At 47.3% G+C, this 17,896-nt stretch overlaps 1 protein-coding gene across 1 annotated transcript; it reads left to right on the top strand.

The window, feature by feature from the left end:
* The first annotated feature begins 14,901 nt into the window (after nucleotides 1-14,901).
* On the top strand, nucleotides 14,902-15,837 carry LOC140896302 (olfactory receptor 51G2-like). The gene has a single exon (XM_073307943.1). The coding sequence runs from the start codon at nucleotides 14,902-14,904 to the stop codon at nucleotides 15,835-15,837; it is 936 nt and encodes a 311-aa protein (XP_073164044.1).
* Nucleotides 15,838-17,896: the final 2,059 nt, after the last annotated feature.

Genomic DNA, 17,896 nt, shown 5'->3' with positions numbered 1-17,896 from the left:
GAACCCCGACCTGGGATATTCTATCTACTACCCAAGATCCATAAACCTGGAAATCCTGGGCGCCCCATCATCTCAGGCATTGGCACCCTGACAGCAGGATTGTCTGGCTATGTAGACTCCCTCCTCAGGCCCTACGCTACCAGCACTCCCAGCTACCTTCGAGACACCACTGACTTCCTGAGGAAACTTCAATCCATCGGTGATCTTCCTGATAACACCATCCTGGCTACTATGGATGTAGAAGCCCTCTACACCAACATTCCACACAAAGATGGACTACAAGCCGTCAAGAACACTATCCCCGATAATGTCACGGCTAACCTGGTGGCTGAACTTTGTGACTTTGTCCTTACCCATAACTATTTCACATTTGGGGACAATGTATACCTTCAGATCAGCGGCACTGCTATGGGTACCCGCATGGCCCCACAGTATGCCAACATTTTTATGGCTGATTTAGAACAACGCTTCCTCAGCTCTCGTCCCCTAAAGCCCCTACTCTACTTGCGCTATATTGATGACATCTTCATCATCTGGACCCATGGAAAAGAAGCCCTTGAGGAATTCCACCATGATTTCAACAATTTCCATCCCACCACCAACCTCAGCCTGGTCCAGTCCACACAAGAGATCCACTTCCTGGACACTACAGTGCTAATAAACAATGGCCACATAAACACCACCCTATACCGTAAACCTACTGACCGCTATTCCTACCTGCATGCCTCCAGCTTTCACCCTGACCACACCACACGATCCATCGTCTACAGCCAAGCTCTGCGATACAACCGCATTTGCTCCAACCCCTCAGACAGAGACAAACACCTACAAGATCTCTGTCAAGCTTTCTTACAACTACAATACCCACCTGCAGAAGTAAAGAAACAGATTGATAGAGCCAGAAGAGTTCCCAGAAGTTACCTACTACAGGACAGGCCTAACAAAGAAAATAACAGAACGCCACTAGCCGTCACCTTCAGCCCCCAACTAAAACCCCTCCAACGCATTATTAAGGATCTACAACCTATCCTAAAGGATGACCCAACACTCTCACAAGTCTTGGGAGACAGGCCAGTCCTTGCCTACAGACAGCCCCGCAACCTGAAGCAAATACTCACCAACAACCACATACCACACAACAGAACCACTAACCCAGGAACTTATCCTTGCAACAAAGCCCGTTGCCAATTGTGCCCACATATCTATTCAGGGGACACCATCACAGGGCCTAATAACATCAGCCACACTATCAGAGGCTCGTTCACCTGCACATCCACCAATGTGATCTATGCCATCATGTGCCAGCAATGCCCCTCTGCCATGTACATTGGTCAAACTGGACAGTCTCTACGTAAAAGAATAAATGGACACAAATCAGATGTCAAGAATTATAACATTCATAAACCAGTCGGAGAACACTTCAATCTCTCTGGTCACGCAATCACAGACATGAAGGTCGCTATCTTAAAACAAAAAAACTTCAAATCCAGACTCCAGCGAGAAACTGCTGAATTGGAATTCATTTGCAAATTGGATACTATTAATTTAGGCTTAAATAGAGACTGGGAGTGGCTAAGTCATTATGCAAGGTAGCCTGTTTCCTCTTGTTTTTTCCTACCCCCCCCCCCCCCAGATGTTCTGGTTTAACTTGGATTTAAACCTGGAGAATGGTCAGTTTAGATGAGCTATTACCAGCAGGAGAGTGAGTTTGTGTGTGTATGGGGGTGGGGGGGATGTGAGAAAACCTTGATCTATGCAGGAAATAGCCCGACTTGATTATGTAAAGAGTTGTCACTTTGGATGGGCTAGCACCAGCAGGAGAGTGAATTTGTGTGGGGGGGTGGAGGGTGAGAAAACCTGGATTTGTGCTGGAAATGTCCCACCTGTTGATCACTTTAGATAAGCTATTACCAGCAGGACAGTGGGGTGGGAGGAGGTATTGTTTCATGATTTCTGTGTGTATATAAAGTCTGCTGCAGTTTCCACGGTAAACATCTGATGAAGTGAGCTGTAGCTCACGAAAGCTCATGCTCAAATAAATTGGTTAGTCTCTAAGGTGCCACAAGTACTCCTTTTCTTTTTGCGAATACAGACTAACACGGCTGTTCCTCTGAAACCTGTCATTATGCAAGGCACTGCATTTAGCCGTATGGAGTGGAAATCTATCAACTGCATGAAGAAACTTGTACAGATACAGACAGACATCATCTTCCTTTCCAAATGCAAACAGATGGACATCGTACCAAAAGGACTGAAGGTCAAAAATCCATTACAATCTACATACCACACAGACTATGCTGACAGCTTGTGCCTCACGCTCTCAAAGAAACTGCGGAATCACCTGATCAAGATCCTCTACAGCAAACAGGGAAAGATTAAGAATGAGCTCTCAAAAATGGATACTCTCATAAAGAACCAACCTTCCACACAAACTTCCTCGTGGCTGGATTTTACTAAAACTAGACAAGCCATTTACAACGCACACTTTACTTCTCTACAAAAGAAAAAAGACACTAAACTTTCTAAACTACTACATGCTACAAGGGGCCACAGCAATGGTTCCCTCACCCCACCTAGCAATATTGTTAACCTATCCAACTATACTCTCAGCCCAGCAGAAGCAGCTGTTCTATCTCGGGGCCTCTCCTTCTGCCCCTCCACCCCCACGAACATGATACAGTTCTGTGGTGACCTAGAATCCTATTTTCGACGTCTCCGTCTCAAGGAATATTTCCAAAATACCTCTGAACAACATACTAATCCACAGAGGTCTCCCTGCCAACACTACAGAAAGAGGGATTCTAGATGGACTCCTCCTGAAGGTCGAAACAGCAGACTGGACTTCTACATAGAGTGCTTCCGCCGACGTGCACGGGCTGAAATTGTGGAAAAGCAGCATCACTTGCCCCATAACCTCAGCCATGCGGAACGCAATGCCATCCACAGCCTCAGAAACAACTCTGACATCATAATCAAAAAGGCTGACAAAGGAGGTGCTGTTGTCATCATGAATAGGTCGGAATATGAACAAGAGGCTGCTCGGCAGCTCTCCAACACGAGTTTCTACAAGCCATTACCCTATGATCCCACTGAGAGTTACCAAAAGCAACTACAGCATTTGCTCAAGAAACTTCCTGAAAAAGCACAAGATCAAATCCGCACAGACACACCCCTGGAACCCCGACCTGGGATATTCTATCTACTACCCAAGATCCATAAACCTGGAAATCCTGGGCGCCCCATCATCTCAGGCATTGGCACCCTGACAGCAGGATTGTCTGGCTATGTAGACTCCCTCCTCAGGCCCTACGCTACCAGCACTCCCAGCTACCTTCGAGACACCACTGACTTCCTGAGGAAACTTCAATCCATCGGTGATCTTCCTGATAACACCATCCTGGCTACTATGGATGTAGAAGCCCTCTACACCAACATTCCACACAAAGATGGACTACAAGCCGTCAAGAACACTATCCCCGATAATGTCACGGCTAACCTGGTGGCTGAACTTTGTGACTTTGTCCTTACCCATAACTATTTCACATTTGGGGACAATGTATACCTTCAGATCAGCGGCACTGCTATGGGTACCCGCATGGCCCCACAGTATGCCAACATTTTTATGGCTGATTTAGAACAACGCTTCCTCAGCTCTCGTCCCCTAAAGCCCCTACTCTACTTGCGCTATATTGATGACATCTTCATCATCTGGACCCATGGAAAAGAAGCCCTTGAGGAATTCCACCATGATTTCAACAATTTCCATCCCACCACCAACCTCAGCCTGGTCCAGTCCACACAAGAGATCCACTTCCTGGACACTACAGTGCTAATAAACAATGGCCACATAAACACCACCCTATACCGTAAACCTACTGACCGCTATTCCTACCTGCATGCCTCCAGCTTTCACCCTGACCACACCACACGATCCATCGTCTACAGCCAAGCTCTGCGATACAACCGCATTTGCTCCAACCCCTCAGACAGAGACAAACACCTACAAGATCTCTGTCAAGCTTTCTTACAACTACAATACCCACCTGCAGAAGTAAAGAAACAGATTGATAGAGCCAGAAGAGTTCCCAGAAGTTACCTACTACAGGACAGGCCTAACAAAGAAAATAACAGAACGCCACTAGCCGTCACCTTCAGCCCCCAACTAAAACCCCTCCAACGCATTATTAAGGATCTACAACCTATCCTAAAGGATGACCCAACACTCTCACAAGTCTTGGGAGACAGGCCAGTCCTTGCCTACAGACAGCCCCGCAACCTGAAGCAAATACTCACCAACAACCACATACCACACAACAGAACCACTAACCCAGGAACTTATCCTTGCAACAAAGCCCGTTGCCAATTGTGCCCACATATCTATTCAGGGGACACCATCACAGGGCCTAATAACATCAGCCACACTATCAGAGGCTCGTTCACCTGCACATCCACCAATGTGATCTATGCCATCATGTGCCAGCAATGCCCCTCTGCCATGTACATTGGTCAAACTGGACAGTCTCTACGTAAAAGAATAAATGGACACAAATCAGATGTCAAGAATTATAACATTCATAAACCAGTCGGAGAACACTTCAATCTCTCTGGTCACGCAATCACAGACATGAAGGTCGCTATCTTAAAACAAAAAAACTTCAAATCCAGACTCCAGCGAGAAACTGCTGAATTGGAATTCATTTGCAAATTGGATACTATTAATTTAGGCTTAAATAGAGACTGGGAGTGGCTAAGTCATTATGCAAGGTAGCCTGTTTCCTCTTGTTTTTTCCTACCCCCCCCCCCAGATGTTCTGGTTTAACTTGGATTTAAACCTGGAGAATGGTCAGTTTAGATGAGCTATTACCAGCAGGAGAGTGAGTTTGTGTGTGTATGGGGGTGGGGGGGATGTGAGAAAACCTTGATCTATGCAGGAAATAGCCCGACTTGATTATGTAAAGAGTTGTCACTTTGGATGGGCTAGCACCAACAGGAGAGTGAATTTGTGTGGGGGGGTGGAGGGTGAGAAAACCTGGATTTGTGCTGGAAATGTCCCACCTGTTGATCACTTTAGATAAGCTATTACCAGCAGGACAGTGGGGTGGGAGGAGGTATTGTTTCATGATTTCTGTGTGTATATAAAGTCTGCTGCAGTTTCCACGGTAAACATCTGATGAAGTGAGCTGTAGCTCACGAAAGCTCATGCTCAAATAAATTGGTTAGTCTCTAAGGTGCCACAAGTACTCCTTTTCTTTTTGCGAATACAGACTAACACGGCTGTTCCTCTGAAACCTCTCCTTACAATGTGTATGATAACCAAGTTGGGCCATTTCCAGCACAAATCCAGGTTTTTTCACCCTCCGTCCCCACCCCGCCCCACAAACTCACTCTCCTGCTGGTAATAGCCCATCCAAAGTGACCACTCTCTTTACAATGTGTAATCCAGGTTTTCTCACCCCCCCCCCCCAAAAAAAAACCCACACACACACAAACTCAATCTCCTGCTGGTAATAGCTTATCCAAAGTGACCACTCTCCCTCCAACGTGCATGATAATCAAGGTGGGCCATTTCCAGCACAAATCCAGGTTTTCTCAACCCCCCCTCCAACACACACACAAACTCACTTTCCTGCTGGTAATAGCTCATCCAAACTGACCACTCTCCTTACAATGTGTATGATAATCAAGGTGGGACATTTACAGTATAAATCCAAGTTTAACCTGAACGTCTGGGTGCGGGGGGGGGGGGGGGGGAGGAAACAAGCCATTGCCCTCTGATCCCACTGAGAGTTACCAAAAGCAACTACAGCATTTGCTCAAGAAACTTCCTGAAAAAGCACAAGATCAAATCCGCACAGACACACCCCTGGAACCCCGACCTGGGATATTCTATCTACTACCCAAGATCCATAAACCTGGAAATCGTGGGCGCCCTATCATCTCAGGCATTGACACCCTGACAGCAGGATTGTCTGGCTATGTAGACTCCCTCCTCAGGCCCTACGCTACCAGCACTCCCAGCTACCTTTGAGACACCACTGACTTCCTGAGGAAACCACAATCCATCGGTGATCTTCCTGATGACACCATCCTGGCCACTATGGATGTAGAAGCCCTCTACACCAACATTCCACACAAAGATGGACTATAAGACGTCAAGAACACTATCCCCGATAATGTCACGGCTAACCTGGTGGCTGAACTTTGTGACTTTGTCCTTACCCATAACTATTTTACATTTGGGGACAATGTATACCTTCAGATCAGCGGCACTGCTATGGGTACCCGCATGGCCCCACAGTATGCCAACATTTTTATGGCTGCTTTAGAACAACGCTTCCTCAGCTCTCGTCCCCTAACGCCCCTACTCTACTTGCGCTATATTGATGACATCTTCATCATCTGGACCCATGGAAAAGAAGCCCTTGAGGAATTCCACAATGATTTCAACAATTTCCATCCCACCATCATGGGGATGTATATAGCTGGCTGTATTTCAAGGAATCCCTGTTGAGGTTACAGGGACAAACCATCCCGATGAGTCGAAAGAATAGTAAATATGGCAGGCGACCAACTTGGCTTAATGGTGAAATCCTAGCGGATCTTAAACATAAAAAAGAAGCTTACAAGAAGTGGAAGGTTGGACATATGACCAGGGAAGAGTATAAAAATATTGCTCGGGCATGTAGGAATGTTATCAGGAGGGCCAAATCGCACCTGGAGCTGCAGCTAGCCAGAGATGTCAAGAGTAACAAGAAGGGTTTCTTCAGGTATGTTGGCAACAAGAAGAAAGCCAAGGAATGTGTGGGCCCCTTACTGAATGAGGGAGGCAACCTAGTGACAGAGGATGTGGAAAAAGCTAATGTACTCAATGCTTTTTTTGCCTCTGTCTTCACTAACAAGGTCAGCTCTCAGACTGCTGCGCTGGGCATCACAAAATGCGGAAGAGATGGCCAGCCCTCTGTGGAGATAGAGGCGGTTAGGGACTATTTAGAAAAGCTGGACATGCACAAGTCCATGGGGCCGGACGAGTTGCATCCGAGAGTGCTGAAGGAATTGGCGGCTGTGATTGCAGAGCCACTGGCCATTATCTTTGAAAACTCGTGGCGAACCGGGGAAGTCCCGGATGACTGGAAAAAGGCTAATGTAGTGCCAATCTTTAAAAAAGGGAAGAAGGAAGATCCTGGGAACTACAGGCCAGTCAGCCTCACCTCAGTTCCTGGAAAAATCATGGAGCAGGTCCTCAAAGAATCAATCCTGAAGCACTTGCATGAGAGGAAAGTGATCAGGAACAGCCAGCATGGATTCACCAAGGGAAGGTCATGCCTGACTAATCTAATCGCCTTTTATGATGAGATTACTGGTTCTGTGGATGAAGGGAAAGCAGTGGATGTATTGTTTCTTGACTTTAGCAAAGCTTTTGACACGGTCTCCCATAGTATTCTTGTCACCAAGTTAAGGAAGTATGGGCTGGATGAATGCACTATAAGGTGGGTAGAAAGCTGGCTAGATTGTCGGGCTCAACGGGTAGTGATCGGTGGCTCCATGTCTAGTTGGCAGCCGGTATCAAGTGGAGTGCCCCAAGGGTCGGTCCTGGGGCCGGTTTTATTCAATATCTTCATAAATGATCTGGAGGATGGTGTGGATTGCACTCTCAGCAAATTTGCGGATGATACTAAACTGGGAGGAGTGGTAGATACGCTGGAGGGGAGGGATAGGATACAGAAGGACCTAGACCAATTGGAAGATTGGGCCAAAAGGAATCTGATGAGGTTCAATAAGGATAAGTGCAGGGTCCTGCACTTAGGACGGAAGAACCCAATGCACAGCTACAGACTAGGGACCGAATGGCTAGGCAGCAGTTCTGCAGAAAAGGACCTAGGGGTGACAGTGGACGAGAAGCTGGATATGAGTCAGCAGTGTGCCCTTGTTGCCAAGAAGGCCAATGGCATTTTGGGATGTATAAGTAGGGGCATAGCGAGCAGATCGAGGGATGTGATCGTTCCCCTCTATTCGACATTGGTGAGGCCTCATCTGGAGTACTGTGTCCAGTTTTGGGCCCCACACTTCAAGAAGGATGTGGATAAATTGGAGAGAGTCCAGCGAAGGGCAACAAAAATGATTAGGGGACTGGAACACATGAGTTATGAGGAGAGGCTGAGGGAGCTGGGATTGTTTAGCCTGCAGAAGAGAAGAATGAGGGGGGATTTGATAGCTGCTTTCAACTACCTGAAAGGGGGTTCCAAAGAGGATGGCTCTAGACTGTTCTCAATGGTAGCAGATGACAGAACGAGGAGTAATGGTCTCAAGTTGCAGTGGGGGAGGTTTAGATTGGATATTAGGAAAAACTTTTTCACTAAGAGGGTGGTGAAACACTGGAATGCGTTACCTAGGGAGGTGGTAGAATCTCCTTCCTTAGAGGTTTTTAAGGTCAGGCTTGACAAAGCCCTGGCTGGGATGATTTAACTGGGAATTGGTCCTGCTTTGAGCAGGGGGTTGGACTAGATGACCTTCTGGGGTCCCTTCCAACCCTGATATTCTATGATTCTATGATTCTATGATCAACCTCAGCCTGGTCCAGTCCACACAAGAGATCCACTTCCAGGACACTACAGGGGAGGGTGTGTGTAGGAAAAAACAAGAGGAAACAGGCTACCTTGCATAATGACTTAGCCACTCCCAGTCTCTATTTAAGCCTAAATTAATAGTATCCAATTTGCAAATGAATTCCAATTCAGCAGTTTCTCGCTGAAGTCTGGATTTGAAGTTTTTTTGTTGTAAGATAGCGACCTTCATGTCTGTGATTGCGTGACCAGAGAGATTGAAGTGTTCTCCGACTGGTTTATGAATGTTATAATTCTTGACATCTGATTTGTGTCCTTTTAATTCTTTAACGTAGAGACTGTCCAGTTTGACCAATGTACATGGCAGAGGGGCATTGCTGACACATGATGGCTAATAATAGGTTCCTGGGTTAGTGGTTCTGTTGTGTGGTATGTGGTTGTTGGTGAGTATTTGCTTCAGGTTGGGGGGCTGTCTGTAGGCAAGGACTGGCCTGTCTCCCAAGATTTGTGAGAGTGCTGGGTCATCCTTTAGGATAGGTTGTAGATCCTTAATAATGCGTTGGAGGGGTTTTAGTTGGGGGCTGAAGGTGACGGCTAGTGGAGTTCTGTTATTTTCTTTGTTAGGCCTGTCCTGTAGTAGGTGACTTCTGGGAACTCTTCTGGCTCTATCAATCTGTTTCTTCACTTCCGCAGGTGGGTATTGTAGTTGTAAGAATGCTTGATAGAGATCTTGTAGGTGTTTGTCTCTGTCTGAGGGGTTGGATCAAATGTGGTTGTATCACAGAGCTTGGCTGTAGACGATGGATCGTGTGGTGTGGTCAGGGTGAAAGCTGGAGGCATGTAGGTAGGAATAGCGGTCAGTCGGTTTCCGGTATAGGGTGGTGTTTATGTGACCATTGTTTATTAGCACTGTAGTGTCCAGGAAGTGGATCTCTCTGTCAAGCTTTTCCCGAGATGTTCTGGTTTAACTTGGATTTAAACTTGAAGAGTGGTCAGTTTGGATGAGCTATTACCAGCAGGAGAGTGAGTTTGTGTGTGTATGGGGGTGGGGGGGGGGGTGTGAGAAAACCTGGATTTGTGCAGGAAATAGCCCAACTTGATTGTCATGCACATTGTGTAAAGAGTTGTCACTTTGGATGGGCTATCACCAGCAGGAGAGTGAATTTGTGTGGGGGGGTGGAGGGTGAGAAAACCTGGATTTGTGCTGGAAATGGCCCACCTGATGATCACTTTAGATAAGCTATTACCAGCAGGACAGTGGGGTGGGAGGAGGTATTGTTTCATATTCTCTGTGTATATATAAAGTCTGCTGCAGTTTCCACGATCTGCATCTGATGAAGTGAGCTGTAGCTCACGAAAGCTCATGCTCTAATAAATTGGTTAGTCTCTAAGGTGCCACAAGTACTCCTTTTCTTTTTGCGAATACAGACTAACACGGCTGTTACTCTGACACCTATTACTAATAAGCTGTCTGGAACATTCTCAGGAAGGCTCACCTGGTGAGGGATAAACTTCTCTTAAGGCCTATTGTTTCCCCTAATGGCCCACTACCCTGAACCGGCCCTTCACAGCTAGCTGTCTTCAATGGAAACATTCTACCTGGTGGTTGTCAAGCCAGTGTAACCACATTTGGAACATAGATACATAGTCTATATTCGTAAGTTTAGATATAAAAATGATACATGCACACAAATAGGATCATCATATTCTGGCAACCATAACTTTTTCATAGACACCTCACAGGCTATATTTTGTAGAAGATATGTCAGAACTACGTCATAAACACATCACAAGGATACTACTGTGATGAATATGTGGGCAGTGTCACAACCCTCTCCTCGGCTGCCCTGGAACCTACAAGGTGAAAATAACAAGCTCAGGGTTTTTGGGACGAGAGAAGCTTTTCCCCAGGTTGGCTTCAGGTCTCAAGAGAGGTGGAGTGGCACGGCTCGGCGGGGGCGGCTCCATCCCCATGGGCTGTGGAGGCTCTGGGCATCTCCAGGATGTGGGGGCTTGGCATTCCGGGTGCAGGGTAGGGTGTGCCTCATGCAGAAGGAGAGGGGCCGGTGAGCTCGCCTCCCTCAAGAGTGACAGAAATATACGAATCTCTATATCTGTGGTATGCCCACACCTTGAATGCTTTGTGTCGTTCTGGTCGCCCCATCTCAGAAAAGATATATTAGACTTAGAAAACGTAGAGACAAAGGTGACAAAAATCTTTAGGGGCAGGGAACAGCTTCCATATGAGGAGAGGAAAAGCCTGGGAATTTTCAACTTGGAAAAGAGACGATTCAGAGGATATATGAGAGAGGTCTATAAAGTCATGATTGATGTGGAGGAAGTGATTCAGGAAGAGCTATTTGCCCCTTCACAGGGGTCACACATGAAGATAATGAGCATCAGGTTTAAAAGAAACAAAATGAATTATTTCTTCACACAAGGCACAGTCAGCCTGTGGAACTCATTGCTAGGTGACGTTGTGAAGGCCAAATGCATAACTGGGTCCAGGTAAGATCAAGGGAGAGAGATTCATCAGTGGCTATTAGCCATGATAGTGAGGGACGAAACCCCATGCACTGGCTGTCTGTAAACCACTGACTGTCAGAGGATGGGAGCAGATGACAGAGGATGAAACACTCAACAATTGCGCCGATCTGTTAATTGCCTCTGAAGCATCTTCACTGGCCATCGTCAAATGACAGGACACTGGGATAGATGGACCATTGGTCTGAATCCATATGGTATTTCTTATGTTCTGAATCTGTTCCTCTGATGGATGGTTTGATTCAGACAAGCCTTTTCCAGGGGCTCCCTCCATTATAGAGTTGTGTGGCCATCATCCATGGTAGGGTGACAATACATATAGTTTCATTATGTATCTTTTTGGCCAGGACAGTCCCTTTTTTAAGTCCTGTGTCAGGCTTTTTTTTTTTCCGGAAGGAGGAATTTGTCCTCTTTGCTCTTGCTGTCTTGTTCAGCTGGAAACAGCAAAGAGGACGTATGCCCACTTCTGTCAAAGAAGTGGGGAAGTGGAGAGTGGAGGAATGTTCGGGGGAGGTGAGTGGAGATGCCAGCCACCTGCAAGGGATGAGGCAGAGCTGTGGGGGAGAAAACAGCCTCCTGAAACCCTGAGGGGGCCCTTACAGAGTTACAGCAATAGGCAACAGCATCTCATGGGGGTGGGAGCCTTAATGCGATCATCTGGGGGTCTCCTGTTTTCTCTTTGGGAATTATAGTCACCCTAAGGGGCTGCTCAGTGTGGGACGCTGTTAGAGGGCTACTGACAGCTAGTGGCTGGAGCTGGGCTGGAAAACACACAACATTTTGACCCAAACTAAAATGTTTCCTTTGCATCCTTTTTGGGGGTGTGTCATAAATATAAAGGGAAGGGTAACCACCTTTCTGTATGGAGTGCTATAAAATCCCTCCTGGCCAGAAGCAACATCCTGTTACCTGTAAAGGGTTAAGAAGCTCAGCTAACCTGGCTGGCACCTGACCCAAAGGACCAGTAAGGAGACATGATACTTTGAATTCTTGGGGTGGGGAAAGGGTTTTGTTTGTGTTCATTGTTTACGTGGTTGTCCTCTCTTGGGACTGAGAAAGGTAAGACAGAAATCCATCTTCTCTTGCCTATCCTAATCCAAGTCTCCAATATTGCAACCAATTTAGGTAAGCCAGGCAAGACGGATGAGTTTATGTTTTGTTTTATGTGAATTTTCCCTGTCTTAAGAAGGAGCTTTATTCCTGTTTTCTGTAACTTTAAGGTTTTGCCCAGAGGGGGATCCTCTGTGTTTTGTATCTGAATACCCTGTAAAATATTTTCCATCCTGATTTTAGAGAGATGATTTTTACCTTTCTTTTTTTAATAAAACCCTTCTTTTCAGAACCTGACTGATTTTTCCATTGTTCCAAGATCTAGGAGTTTGGGTCTTTGATGGTTTTGTAACCAATTGGTTAGGATATTATTCTTAAGCCTCCCCAGGAAAGGGGGTGTAGGACTTGCGGGGATATTTTGGGGGAAGACGTCTCCCCAAGTCGTCTCTTCCCCTGTCCTTTTTTTAAAATGCTTGGTGGTGGCAGCATAGGGTTCAAGGACAAGGCAAAGTTTGTACCTTAGGGAAGTTTTTAAGCTTAGGGGTTCTTTCATGCGGGTTCCCACATCTGTACCCTAGGGTTCAGAGTGGGGAAGGAACCCTGACATGGTGACTTTTCATAGAAAATGGAACATTGTTCTCTGAAAGCTCAGCTGCCATGATGTTACCCAGCTGCACCTGCCTGGATCCCCAAAAGAAATGGGAGGCTTTTCATCTGCCTCGTCCTCAGAACATAAATGATGGTTGAACTGATGAAGGGACTCCCTTTCTGGAACGATCCGAGGGAAATTTCCATGTAGGGAGCCTTGTGGAATCTCCCTTCCCTGGCTTGCACCCTGGGTTTGTAATACAGGACAGGGGGCTGCTGGGGAGAAATCTGGTCCTATATTAATAATATTTTCATTGTTAATTTACTTATTTATTAATTTTATGTCAGCAAGATCACAGCTGTAACATTGTTACCAGGTGGCCGCCCCCGAGGTAGCCATGTGACTAATCGGAACCATACGAACAGTGATGACAAACCCGGATCCCAGGAATAGAGCCTGCAGCAGGGCTTGGCACTGCAGTTCAGTTGACTAGCATCACCGCACATCCCCTGTGATTTGGCCTCCTGCAGTTTGCCATTGGCTGTCACGGGGATGAAACCTGGTGCAAACTAAGCTGAGCAGCTAAGGTTCCCTGATGGCCAAGTAGGCCCCAAGGGAATGTGCTAACCTGCTTCATAAAGACAGTTCCCTCCCTGTCTGAACAGATACTGCCTGCAGCCTGCTGCCCACGCAAGCTGTCCGGTGACTCCTTGTGCTACAGGGTGAAGACCTCTGGTGTCAGCAGCTCCCCTTCCAGCAGGAATTGGGTATGTTGGCAGGTTTGGCTATCTTTCAAATGTGAAGTAAAGGGGAAAGGCTGCAAGGTGTTTCCATTGGCAGATATTGTCCGAAGCAGCAGAGGACTCAGTGATGGGGCTGGAGGGAAGGCAGCGCTAGGTCATTTGGGAACTCCTCCCCTACATCTACCCATGCTGCACAGTGAATAATTTCAGCTACACAGAAATCTGACATTCAAAGCGAGCCCAGAGTGTTTTAAAACCCTGACGCCCCATTTCAGGATTTCCAAAGAGCTCCTCTTTCTGTAGATGCCGTGTGCTCTGGGCCCGATAATGCTCTGGGCTGCAAAAGAAGAGACCCCAGGGAATAAGAGTTACTAGTTCCCCAATCACGCCAGGTTTATTTTGTCCTGGAAATTTAATCAGCAAATGCATTTTTAACCATTTTATTCTCTGGACTGATTGTGAATTCGTGCACTCAACCACTTTGTAATACCTGTGAAAGACTTTCCAAAAGGTCCTGGAGAACAGAACCGCTGGTTCGTGTTTCAGCAAAGAGTAAATCTGAGGTGCATGAAAGGGGAGAGTCATAGTGGTTTTAATGTGATTTACACACATCACCTGTTACACAAGCTTGGCTGAGGTAACTTGCACACTCAGCTGGATATTAGTGCAAATTTAGTGTTTGCACTATTCACCCTTTTGTAACAGCAACCCCACCCCGCCCAGCTGAAATAACTCTCTGTCTTTTCTGTCAAGCTTCTCATTTGCCAAATACAGGATGCAGATCCTGTGAGGATGAAGGGAAGTCTATAGGACAATTGAACTCTCTGCATTCAGTCAACATTGGCTAGGAAAATCACTTCAGCTTCTCTTGGAGGGATTTTGGGGGGTCAGAGTATATCACTGGGAGCATTTGGCAAGGGAAAGTTAATGGAGTCCTCTTCTAATTGAATTGACACATGTAAATCTGGAGTCATGCCGTTACAGTCAATGTTACTGAATTCAGAAAATGGCGCGAAAAATGATCTCCTGTGCTCCAAAGAGGTAGTGGCATAATTTGGACTCTCCGGATAGGATAAAGTGCCACACTCAGAAGTGCAGGGCCAAAAAGGGTGTCTGTGGGAAGGTCACAATTGCAAAAGCACACAGTGCTCCAATAGGCTGCGGAACTCTGAGCCACAAGATATCAATGGGGCCAGTTGCTTAGAAGAATGCAAAGAGGGGCAGGGTGTTTATATGGGTTACTATTGGTGCTGAAAATCTAAAACTATGTTTTTGCTGATCTTCCTTGAACTCCAGGGAGTCTCTAGAATTCCACTCAGAGCAGAATGATGTCTCAATAAATATCATCTAGTCTCCTGTGCTTTTTCCTTCCAGGAAGAAAAGTTTAAAACTCATCGGACCTTCTCAGTCCATTATGCCAGCTATCAATGAAACTAAATTCAACCCTGCTGTTTTCTTTCTCACTGAGATACCTGGGAAGGAAGACGTCCATCTCTGGATCTCTATCCCCTTCTGCTTAGTGTATGTTACTTCAATAGTAGGAAATTCACTCATTCTGTTTGCTATAAAAACAGATCCAAGCCTCCATGAGCCCATGTACATTTTACTTTCCATGTTGGCCTTCACAGACCTTGGTTTATCGATAACCACCATACCGACGATACTGGGTATATACTTGTTTAACTCTAGGGAAATCAGCCTCAATGCTTGTTTTACCCAGATGTTCTTTATCCACTTTCTTGCAACACTTGAATCCGCCATGCTTTTGATGATGGCCTTTGATCGCTTCATTGCTATCTGTAACCCACTGAGATATGCTTCCATCTTAACCCTGCCGAGAATAGCCAAGATGGGGTTTGTGGTTGTGCTAAGAGGTGTGGCCATAGAATTACCATTCCCCTTACTCCTGAAACGGTTCCAATACTGTCGAGCCAACGTCCTCTCCCATTCCTACTGTCTGTACCAGGACATCATGAAGTTGGCATGTGCGGACATCACATTCAATAATATCCATGGCTTGTTTGTAACACTTCTAACGCTGTGGTTGGACTCGCTGCTCATCTTCCTCTCTTATGTGATGATCCTCAAAGCAGTGCTGAGTATCGCATCCAACATGGAGTGCCTCAGGGCCTTGAACACCTGCGTCTCCCACCTCTGCGCCGTCCTGGTCTTCTACATGCCAGAGTTCAGCCTGACTGTCATACACAGATTCTGGAAGAGCTCTTCTCCCTTGCTTCAAATTCTCCTGGGCTATATCTACTTGCTGGGCCCACCCCTGATTAATCCAGTAGTGTACAGCGTGCAAAGCAAACACCTTCGTGCAAGGATAATTAGGGTGTTTGTCAAATGAATAGTCAGTTCATCATCCAGTGACACAGGAGTTAAGAAAATCAGGCCGTGGCCACCTATTCAATCCTGGAACCTTACGTGTGAGCCTAGGGCCATGTCTACACGATCTCCGATGGCTCTGCTGTCGACTCCGGAACTCCACCAGGGCAAGAGGCGGAAGCGGAGTCAACAGGGGGGCTGCGGCCGTTGATCCAACGCCGTGAGGCCATGGAGAAAGTGATTCTAAGTCGATCTAAGATACGTCAACTTCAGCTATGCTATACTCGTAGCTAAAGTTGCATATCTTAGATCGATTCCGCCCCCCCCCCCAGTGTAGACCAGGCCTAGAAGAGCTACTGATTTCCACTCTTTAGAGAGAGGTTCAGATGGGGTGTAAGACACGGAGCAGTGGACATGGGGCTGTTCCCACTCGCTGGTCAGAGAGGACACGGCACTGGGGGAAGGAGACCAAGGCAGGCAGCAGCATATACGAAGTGACTGTGCTATTGGAGAGCCAGGGGACTCGTGAGATGTTGGCCCATGAAGCGCCATATCGGAGGCTGTTCCAATCTCAGAATTCCGGTCAATACAGTGAATCAAGAAAAGGGGTGTGGAGGTTGTTTCCCATTTCACCTGGCCTGACACACTGTCCAAATCATAGAATCATAGAATCATAGAATATCAGGGTTGATAGGGACCTCAGGAGGTCATCTAATCCAACACCCTGCTCAAACCAGGAACAATTCCCATCTAAATCATCCCAGCCAGGGCTTTGTCAAGCCTGACCTTAAAAACTTCAAAGGAAGTGTGCCATTGGCCTTCTTGGCAACAAGGGCACACTGTTGACTCATATCCAGATTCTCATCCACTGTAACCCCGTGGTCCTTTTCTGCAGAACTGCTGCTGAGCCATTCGGTCCCTAGCCTGTAGCGGTGCATGGGATTTTTCCATCCTAAGTGCAGGACTCTGCATTGGTCCTTGTTGAACCTCATCAGATTTCTTTTGGCCCAGTCGTCTAATTTGTCCAGGGCCCTCTGTATCCTATCCTTAGCCTCCAGCGTATCTACCTCTCCTCCCAGTTTAGTGTCATCTGCAAACTTGCTGAGGTCTTGCAGCGCTCTGCTGCAGTCACAGTCCTCGTCCTTCCTGAGCGCTCTGGGAGCTTCATGATCCATTCCACAGCTGTGGACAGGGGCTATTCAAGGGACACAGTCCCGCACCCTTCCCCCATGCCCTCACCCAGGTGCTTGAGACTGAGTCATGTCAGAGACATGGTTAACACTGGAGCCCCATGAGAAGCCATTCACGTAACAGCCCCCACCCCTTATTATTGGCTCTGCACACAGAATCATATTTCCTAGGACTCCTCCCCTCTGTTTGTGCTGCCCCCGCAATGCAGAGGGGTAGAAACAGGCCTCGGGTCTCCAACAGAGTCACGGCGATCTCCTGTCTCAGCCCAGCACATTCAGTGTAGGCTGAGCACCTTCTCGAAAGCCAAAAGCAGGACACAGGCAGGAGCCATGCACCCTACATGGCCTCACCCCGGCCATCTTCTTCCCCCCTGAACTCCCACCTCTTGGTCCTCCTCTTTCCTCAAGTGTCGCTCACTGACTAGGCTGGGCATAACAGACAGGCCATGGTAAGAGGAGCCCTGGGAGCAAGTGCTGCTCTGGGGAACCCCAGACCCTCCACCTGTCCCCTAACTGGGGGGCATAGCAGGGAGGAGGGGTGGCTAAGGACCTCCTCCTCCCCCTGACTGTGAAAAGGGTGGTGCTGCCCATGAGCCTTCTGCAGGCGTGGATCGGCATGGCAGGTAATTCAGGACAAATGCTGTTTTAAAGTCATTCAGCCCACAGCGGGACTTGAACTCTGTATTTCAGGACTCTCCTGCCCAACTGGAGATGGGCAGTCCACCCTAATTCACCACTCCTTTTGCCCCACCACCACAGCCAGAGCCAGAGTAGCGAGCCCCCCTCTCCCAGAGCAGCCCAGAGCTTCCACACACCGCATGGCTGAACCAATGATCCTCCCACCCCACCCCCAATCTTGGAGGAGACCTGGGACGGCTGGAGCACTGCCAG

This window comes from Lepidochelys kempii, chromosome 1 (genome assembly GCF_965140265.1).
Source record: "Lepidochelys kempii isolate rLepKem1 chromosome 1, rLepKem1.hap2, whole genome shotgun sequence".
Lineage (NCBI taxonomy): Eukaryota > Metazoa > Chordata > Testudines > Cheloniidae > Lepidochelys > Lepidochelys kempii.
This window is presented reverse-complemented; position numbering and strand designations above follow the sequence as displayed.